This window comes from Syzygium oleosum, unplaced genomic scaffold, assembly GCF_021117445.2.
Source record: "Syzygium oleosum isolate NSW1041296 unplaced genomic scaffold, Sole_v2.1 Sole_v2.21, whole genome shotgun sequence".
NCBI lineage: Eukaryota > Viridiplantae > Streptophyta > Magnoliopsida > Myrtales > Myrtaceae > Syzygium > Syzygium oleosum.
Window position 1 is genome coordinate 4,749,031 of NW_026607505.1, and position 10,056 is coordinate 4,759,086.

At 40.8% G+C, this 10,056-nt stretch overlaps 1 protein-coding gene across 1 annotated transcript; it reads left to right on the forward strand.

Annotated features, from left to right (window-relative positions):
• Positions 1–6,582: 6,582 nt before the first annotated feature.
• LOC115670943 (transcription factor WER-like) lies at positions 6,583–8,478 on the forward strand. The gene is made up of 4 exons (XM_056320768.1): positions 6,583–6,693; positions 6,728–6,899; positions 7,068–7,197; positions 7,659–8,478. Exons 2-4 carry the CDS (start codon positions 6,764–6,766, stop codon positions 8,260–8,262), a joined length of 870 nt encoding a protein of 289 aa, XP_056176743.1. The 5' UTR covers positions 6,583–6,693; positions 6,728–6,763; the 3' UTR covers positions 8,263–8,478.
• The last annotated feature ends 1,578 nt before the right edge of the window (positions 8,479–10,056 follow it).

The following is a 10,056-nucleotide window of genomic DNA, read 5'->3' on the forward strand; positions in this document are numbered from 1 at the left end:
CGGCTCCCTTATCCTCTCCTCCTTCCTCTCTGCGTTTGTTTTGAACCGGCCCCCCTGCTCTGCTCTGCTCTGCACCGGCCTGCCATGGCCACGAAAGTCGTGGGGTGGCGTAGGCCGGTGCAGGCCGTCGTCATGCAGACGCGAGAGCAGGTGAGACGCGTCGTCGCCGCCTATAAAAGCCGGAGAGAGAAAGAGAGGCCCGATCGGCCGTTTACGAAAGAAACAGAGCAGGAAAAGCCGGGAGAGAAAGAGAGAGATTGAGCGAGACTGAGAGACTGAGAGCTCTTCCGGCGACCGCCGTGTTCGTACCGCGACCATAAAAGACCAGAGAAAGAGAGGAGAGGAGTGGGTCGGCCATTTTTGAGAGAGAAACCGAGAGAGAAAAACAAAGAGAGAATCAGAGAAAAAAGAGAGAGAAAGAGAGGAGAGTTGGCTTTTACAGGTTCCCAGCAGCGTCGCCGTTGCCCCCCGATCAATCGGAAACCCCCCAGACACGTCGTCGACGGTGAGCTTTCCCCCGGTCCGAACTGCCCCTGTTCTGCTCTGTTTTTCTGCTCGGTTTGGCCAGGACCCGCGCCGGCCGTTTCGCGCGAGTCCCGGCCCATACCGCCGTCCCCCGCCGTCCGTGTGTCGTAACCGAAGGTAGGTTGGGTCACCTGAATCCTCCGGTTCGCCGGAACAGGTAGGAATCTCCTGTTTTTGGTCGTGCACACCATTTGCTCGACAAAATTCCCCAATGAAGCCGGTTTTAATTTGGTCGCCGGCCGGCGAGCCGATGGTCGGACGACGACCCATGTGGGTGGAGGGGCTCGGTATTGGTCCTAGGGGCCGAATTGTGAGGCAGCGCCGGTCTGGGTCGGCCGGCGAGAGGCCGATTTTCGGCTTCGCCGGCGGCTGCTCATGCGAGTTCGGCCTGACCCGGTTGAGCCAACCCGACCCGGGTCAACGCCCCGGGTCAAATCTGTTGACCAGGTCGGTTCCGACCTGATCCGGATCCGTCCACTTTTTATTTTATTTTATTTTTATTTTAAAAATTTAAAAAAAGTTAAAAAAATAAAAAAAAATTTAACATTTTTTAAAATTTTTTTAAAAAAAATATTTTCTTTTCTTTTTTTTCTTTCTTTTTCCTTCCCTTTTTTTATTATTATTTTTATTAAAAAAAGGTTTCGATTTTATTTTATTTTATTTTATTTTTAAAAAAAAATTTAAATTTTTTTATGTGATATATTGTTGTTGTTTTAATTTAATGTGATATTATTTTGTAAGTTTTTGTCTTGTTTAAATTAGACAAGCCTGAGGTAGCGCGGTAGTATTTTGCATGTTAGTTTTTATTACCGTTGTATTGTTATGCATGTTTTTAATACAATTGCATGAGCTGTTGTGTTTTTTGAATGTCATCTAACTTGGTTAAGGTTAGAACCTTAGGCTACATGAATTGTTATGTTCCTGACTGCTAATCGTTTCTGATTATGCACTCGCTTGATCACCTCACATGTTAGGAGAAAGGCCCTAAAATCAATCCAAACTGCCTGATAAATATTTTCAAAAAATGAACAAGGTAAAATGGTACCGAAAGGGCATTAGTTATCCAATTAGTGTAACCAAGTCCCCGAACTCAGTTAATCTCTGGTTCGCAGGAATAGGGTGATTCTCCCATCACCCTATTTGGATTTCTAATCGGCCCACCCCAAATCGATTAGTAGCGACTCCTTGATATAAACCACCTGCATGTTAAAAAACTTAAACCCTAAGTCGCGATATGGTTTGGGCTTGGGAGAGCCCGAGTTAAGTCCCAAATCTAGACTTAGCACGTACCAGGCGAGCCCCCCCCCCTTTTTTGGTTGTTCGATAAAAGAGGGCTCGGGAGTTCGGTCGCGACACCCATTGTCTCGCAGATTAAATTAGAAATTACCGCAAGGGAAAATATCACCAAAAATCCAAACTATGCCACTTGTGACAAATTTACCCTTAACTTTTTTTTGTAACACGAAAAATCTCAAACTATGACACTTGTGACAAATTTACCCTGTATTTTTTTTGTGACACAAAAAACCCCAAACTATGCCACTTGTGATATATTTACCCCATAATACTTTGGTCCATGGGCATTTTCGTCTTTTTCCTTTTCTGTTTTTTTTTCCTTAGGCGAGGGCTACCCTCGTCGGCTTCCCTCCGCCATGGCCGGCGGAGGGAAGAGAGAGAAGAAAAGGAAAAAAAAATAGAAAAGGAAAAAGACGAAAATACCCATGGGCCAAAGTATTGTGGGGTAAATGTGTTACAAGTGGCATAGTTTGGGGTTTTTCATGTCACAAAAAAAAGTTCAGAGTAAATTTGTCACAAGTGGCATAGTTTGGGATTTTTTGTGTCACAAAAAAAAATTCATGGTAAATTTGTCACAAGTGACATAGTTTTGGGTTTTTGGTGGTATTTTCCCTTATCGCAATCTTTAAGCACAACAATTACTCAAATATTAAGTCGAATTAATTAAAAGAAATGATCCGAAATCTTTACGGATCAAATTAGTAATTATATCGACTCAATCAATGGCACTAATTGGATAATGCCTAATATCTCAATCAAATCAATTAGATAACAAAATCTATCCGAATTAAGCAATTAAATAATTTATATCAAATCGGATAAGATCATTACCTAATTTGGACACGCATAATCTTATCGGAATCGGACCAGATCACAGCTTGCAGATGAGGCTCGGAGGATGGCCGGCGGTGTATGGTGCTCGTCGTTGCTCGTCGATGGCCTGGCTCGTAGAGACTCGCAAATAGCGACTCGAATATTCTGAACAGCCTACAAAACAGAAAACCCAACGCCTCGGCTTGGTGAGCGTCCGACGAAGACTTGGCAGGAATTGAAGCGGTGCAAGACTCCTGGTGCAGGTCACGCCAGGGGAGTCACGGCTTGATGTGGCTGAACGCGGTGCTGCAAAAGGATCGTTGCTCGCTGGAAGTTCTCCTGGAACCAAGTTACCGAGTTCGTGATTGGAGCTTGTCGAGCGTGACTAAGACTCGCTGGAAAACGTGGTGTCTCGGTAGAGCTACGAGAGGAGCGAGGAAGGAGCGACAGAATGTGGCAAAGCATGACAAAGTGGTAGCAGTGCAGGAGCTAATACGATCGTGGCAACGATGGAGCACTGTCAGAACCGTTGCTATGCAAGCAAATAGAGAGAATTTTTGCTTTTTCCTCCTCCTTAGCTCTTTCTCTGTTCGGTGGAGACCCCTCTTGGCATCTTCTTCAATGTGTTGAACGCGCCTTGTGTCCACCTGTAGGGAAAAGCCAAAAACTCCTCTCTCTTGGGTCTGTTGTGATGAAGAGGTCCTCGTGAGTAATGGACATTGCGGAAAGAGAGCTCCCTCACGAACGTTCGCTCCTTTTTCTCTCAATGGTCGCGTATCAATTTTTGTGGCCGTGTATTCAATATTATGCGTGGCCTCCCTTTTTGCATGTAAAAGTCCACAGAATTTATACTTCTTCACTCACCGACTCCTTGCTGGACGAGTGTACATTTTCCTTCCTTTTTTTCTTTCCATCAAATATTCTCTCCAAGCTTGGCAAACACCCAATGAATTTTGGCCATGATAATTAATGGGCTAGGTCAAATTTTCATCGACTTAACTCAATTAAGCTCAAAACCATAGACTACCGGTCCAACTATTTAACTACTAATGCAAATGCGATTTAACTAATATTTTTTTAGGGACCGAGGTCGATCCCTAATTTTCTATGCAATATATGACTAATTAGGTCGCCAAAATTTAGGTGTCAACAGAGCACCTAGAGAAAACAGTTGAGAATTATTAAAATGGAGGGAGAAGCAGGATAGCAATAATAAGGGAGAGTGGGAGAAACCAAACGTAGATATCTTTGTTGGGTGACCGGCAAACCTACTTTCCTGATCAAATCTACATTAGAAAAGTTAATATTATCACCTGAAATTCTAATCAAATACTAGCATATCGTGAATATAACAAAGTTGAACTAAAGTGTAATCTGAATGTAGATATTCTGCATCAATATGGGAAAGTCGAGAGGCTCGAACATCAGTGACCCAGCAATATTTAGAAGGAATTTGATCTATTAAGGTAGCTGGAGTGGTTAGTAGTAGTAATAATAATAATAACAATGATGATAATAGGAAGCAGAAGATGTTCTAAAATGCAATGTTGTCAAGTGTGAAAACTATATTGGATGGTCGATTACTTTGTGTCAAAAACAATAATTTTAAATTCCAACTGTCCCAGATGGATATAGCTCGCTTAGCGTCTTACATACATAGTTATGAGATCCGTATGGTGAACCACACTTGCATTCAAATCTCTCGCCCAACCACCACGACTAGCATATATGTGCTGGTCAAAAACCCACGTGCCATATATATTTATTTCACCAAGGATATAAATATATTATTGAAAGAAGGAATACATACTGCTGATTAAGGAAACGATAGGTACTATGTGGAGGATAACATTTTCCGCTTGACGAGTAGGACCTTCTTTGAGGTTTTTCTTCCACTTTTGAAACGCTGGATCTGATTAAGCGTGTGATAATGTAGCAGGTCACAAGAATACTAGACAAATAGAAGTACCCTTGCACACGAATTTGAAAGCACAAGAATTATATGACAGATTGAGTATCTCGGGAAATGTTGCGACACCTCAATCTCACAATATATGGATTGAGGGAGAGAGCCTATGACTAGACATTTAAGTAAAGACCCTAAACGAATTCTTATATTTGACTACCAAAGGAATTTGGCGCATGTCAATCGAGATCATTATCAAGGATCCTACACAGCAGCAGAAAAGACATGGATCAAGTAACGAAAATGATCAAGGGTCTGATTATGACAGGGTGAAATCAGTCAGACTTTGACCCGGATGTACAATTCCCTCTTGTAGATCATAATTACAGCCCCTATCACTGTGTCTTATTAGAATGGAGTTGCGATTAATGCACTTTTGTGGCACATATCATTGCTCATTAATTAAGTGCGACATGGACAAAATGCTAGACCATGAGGTCATCTCTTAGAATTTGATAGAACTGTCCGACATAAAGGACTATAATACGGTGGTCACTTCTCGAATGAGATATAGCTTGTGAGTCGATATCACTTGTTAAGTAAAAGCTCGGACCCTCAAATGACTATTGACTAGAGTATGTACTCTTTTTGGAGGATTTAGCTTCAAGTAAATTGAGTCCATCAAGTCATTAGTCGTTGTAGACTCGTTGATATCTTCCATTTTGTCAAAATTATAGAACAAACATCTATCGTTCCCCCATTTATCTCTATCAAGTTATTTCGTTCTCACAATGGTATCGTAACATCAATCGAACAGTCTCTCCCTTAGACTTGGATCCTTATTTCATTAGGAAAGAGTTGTTTAGCAGTTTTGGTAGAGGTTCAACTTTGAATATGCGCTCCTCCTTTTCTTATTATTCCTTGGAATTGACCTCCCGGGTCGACCATAATTTCCTCTTTGCAAAAGAACAAAAAGTATTAAAAGAAAAATCTTGCAAGTGTAAGTTCATATCTTGACAACGTGACTGGCTTGATATAATAGTCCTAAGTTTTCCACTTACCACTATGATTACATTACACCATAATGATGATTTATGGCCTCATTCTAAACTTTGCAAGCCCCTTTTTCGAAACGTATAGAGAGGGAACACCAAAACCCTAACAAGGACAGAAATACAGATATAAGTCCTATCGCAAAGGAATGAATAGATAGATTAGAGAAATTAGACCCTCCATAATGCCAAAATTGACTAAGAAAAAAAAGAGAGAGACGTATTATGAAAATCTGACATGATGACTTATGTACTTGGTACTTTAGTTATTCTAGCAAAAAGGACAATGATTAAATATATCGGTCTCCTTTCCCTCCCGGGTTGTCTTTTTCCTCAGCCCAACCAACTTTCAAGTTTTCTAGACGAGACCTTGCGCGGGGAAAGTTAGTTTGCGGAAACCCTAGAAAAGCGCTACGAAAGTTAGATGCGTGTCGTGATTATTTTTATGATTTCCCAACTTAAAAAAACAGCATAAGACAACATAATCATGGCGCATCAACAGTGCTTAAGCAATATTAGTATCGAAGCACTTAGGAGCCATAATCAGTCCACGTACGTCGGAAGCCAGGGGGGACACTTGTCCGGTCCAAAATGGGCCGTGGCTATCATCACGTGATGTTTGGGAGGGGGGACGTGGGGCATATCATGATGTTGAAATTTTGATAGAGAGTGGCCAAGAACAAAAATAAGTTGGGTTTTCAAGAGGAGCGTCTTAGGGCTAAGCTGGTTATGGACTCAGCATGCAAGTGCACGTCAAGCACCAGTGCAAGTTATCATTTGTTATTTAATCTTTTTGAAAGTGAAGAGAAAGAGAAGATAGATTTGTATATTGTTGTGATAGTATGTTGTCAGATCTGAATGGGGCTCTTACCGTGATTTGTTTTCCTTTTTAAATTTATACCAAAATTATCAAGTTGAGACGAGAGAGAGAGAGAGAGAGAGAGAGAGAGAGAGAGAGAGAGAGAGAGAGAGAGAGAGGCATCTATAAAGAACCCAGTTGGCAGTTGGATCTTCCCATGTAAGTTGGAAAAAATGGTTTCCTTTCTGTAGAAAAGTTGCCACAAAACAAAGACACGAGCTTTCACAAACTCTCACAAAAACAGAGAGAGAGAGAGAGAGAGAGAGAGAGAGAGAGAGAGAGAGAGAGAGAGAGAGAGAGAGAGTTGTAGCGATGGGAAGGAGTCCATGCTGCTCAAAAGACGAAGGGTTGAACAGAGGGGCTTGGACTGTTCATGAAGACAAGATACTCACAGACTACATCGGACTTCACGGAGAGGGGAAGTGGAGGAGCATTCCCAAAAAAGCAGGTAAGTCTTAATATGAGTCCTGATCTTCAGTTAAGTGTGCTATATGTTTGGCTTTTCTTTATCTCTGTAGAGTTTATGATGAAGTGGAGAAGCAGTGTTTACGGTGCTGTTGAATGATAGTGATGCGTGATTGATTGATCTTTGTTTGGGTCATCATCTTCTGTGCAGGTCTCAAGAGATGTGGGAAAAGTTGCAGGCTGAGGTGGTTGAATTACCTGAGGCCTGACATCAAGAGAGGAAACATCACCGGCGATGAAGAAGACCTCATCATTAGGCTTCACAAACTCTTGGGCAACAGGTATTCTATTCAGTCTCTTCATATTTGCCCTGCTCACTAAGTAATTTATCGGGAAGAGAAACTAGAAATTCTTTTTTTTTATTGGTAGCAGCTTGCAATCAGATATTTTATTGAAATTCGTTTCATTGGGAAGCGATTTGTAAAGCATTGTCTTGTTGTTTATACAAAATAAAGCCCATCGCCTTTCTGTCTTAATCGTTCAATTCTTTCGGCAAATGGATGTTAAAATATAGTAATTTGTCACATACGTAGATCAATTTGCACCAGAGATTTCCAGGTTCAAGTTGCCTTATCTTTTTGGCTGATGCCTTGGCGCTTAATAGATTAAGTGCTTGTTGTTTGCATATGTTCATGCATGCACGTGCATGACATCACATTATTCTCATGTATAGGACTAATTAAAGACAGCTTTTACTTGAAAATGAATAATTAATGACCAAAAAGTTTAATTATCTGTTTAGATGGTCTCTCATTGCGGGAAGACTTCCAGGGCGAACAGACAATGAAATCAAAAACTACTGGAACTCCAATTTAGCCAAGAGGGAACAAGGAGGGAAGAAGCCAAGCCCCTCCACAACTGAGATCAACCCGATAGCCACCTCCACAACAATGCGGGACGAGGCTCAGAACCTGGTGCTAGTCAGAGAGTCCACGCTCCACCATGGCGAACCGCCGGCGGCAAATGGCGAGACGGCGAAGAGCAGGCAATCGTCGGAATACGAATTGAACGACGTCTCATCACCGGCTTCCATGTGTAGGGAAGAGCCCAACTTGGAGCAGCTCATGGTGGACTGCACTGTCGGGGAGTTGGACCTCGTGGAGATTCTTGATGGTTCTGACTTTAGGCTCGATGAGTTTGAAAATACTTCTCAAGTGATAAACACAGCTAATAGTGAGGGAATGAGCAAGGACAACGATGTTGGAGGTGCTTCTCCTGGACAGGCACATAATTGGTGGAGTGAAGGATTGGTGATGGATAATTGGGTCTCCGAACTCGCCGATATGAGCTCGGGTTTGGGACCTTTCGCTTCGATCCTACACGGTGCTGAAGATTGGATCCTATAGATTAAACGCTGCTTTTTGTGAGAATAATTTTTTAAGTTTCTGCAAAAGGGAGTCTCTCAAAGTGTGCATCGATTCAATGTAGTATATGTAGCATTAATCGTTGAAATAATCTTGAGCTGTTGTCTAGTGTGGAGTGATCGCTTAGGTCATGTGGACGGTGATGTTCTTGATTATGTCCACATATAAGATTTGCTATATTCAGCATGCATCTGTAAACTATGTACTTGTAACTGGGCTTTAGTGATGATTATGACTTAACTTAAAAAAGAAATGATGTAGAATCGAAGTACTTCACGCAGAGTTGAGAAAACGACACAAATGATTCGTGAACTTTGATTTATTGTGCAATGTGATTTATGAACTTTAGTTCAATGTACAATACAGTGCCTGAACTTTAAATTTATTCAATGTGATCTCTGAGCTTTTGGTACATGTTCAAATTAGTATCTGGAATATATAAAAATGTTCAATATTGTTTCTAAACATTACACATTAGGCTAAAGTTCAGCGACTGCATTAACAAATTAAAAATTCAGAAATTACATTATATATTTAATCAAAATTCAAGAATTATTTACGTCATTTTCTCCGTGGATTTCTATCTTAGAGTTCCATCAGGATATGTTGGCGCTAGTGAATTGATGTTCTATATTCTGGTTGTGCTCATTTTCTCCTTTTTATCTGGAAACTTTCATTATTCACGTACGGGCACATTGATGTCCCTACACTTCAAGAGACAATGTTGGCCGTAAAGAGAAATCTCTGCCGACCACACACGTGGCCAGACATTTCTTGCTGTCATGAGTTTTTCCGGAAAGTTGAAAACTCATCTCAGTCATAAATTTTTTGATTAAATTAATTAAATTTTAATTTTTTTTATATTTTATCAATTAAGTTCATCTAGATAATTTTGATTGAAAATTACTAACGTGGGCATCGACCGTATCACTTAGGACTGCTAGTGGGTGGCTGGGCGCTAACATCTTTAATAATATTTTGAATTTTTTTTTATAATTTTTGTTGGTTTTTTTTCTTTCCTTTTCTTTATCTTTTTTTTTCTAGTAAGTTTTCGGAGTGAGGGATGGCGATCTCACTGGCCATAGGCAAGGGCTGGCTACTCTCACTAGCTCTAGGCAAGGGCCACGACACCCTCGTCGGCCACTAGACAATGGCTCGCGGCCCTGGTTTTTTAGGTCAACTCCGGCCATCCTACGTAGCACGACCGGCGTTCACGTCAATAATTTCTAGCCAAAATTGGCCAAATGAACTTAATTGACAAAACGTTAAAAAAAATTGGGATTTAATTGGCACAATTTCAGACAAAAAAAAATTGGAACAATTAAAAGTTTTAGGACTATATTAGCAAAAGTGCAATAGGTTTAGGACTTTTTATAATTTTTTTTGAGCTTTTCCCTTTTGAAATTTCGTCATATGTCTAGGAATTTTTATCCAGACATACTCGGTAGATGAGATAAAGTAGTTTGTGAGACATTACAGTGAAAATAGAATTAAGATGAAAAGGTTGATACAATCCAATCATCTCAACTTACGTTTAAGGAGAGAGATGAATACACAAATCACTATTTACGGAGTTATCGAGACCTTTTGCTAAATTTCATATCATTTTTACGACGATAAAGCTCGTTTTAGGTAGGCACTACGTACTATTATAGGGGCTTCACTCGAAGTATACTCGAGTTCAATCGGACTTCGTCGAAAGATTGTTATCAATTTGTATGAAGTGATTAAGACGTAACAAAAGACAACTAATAAATTGGTGTGAATTTAGGGGTT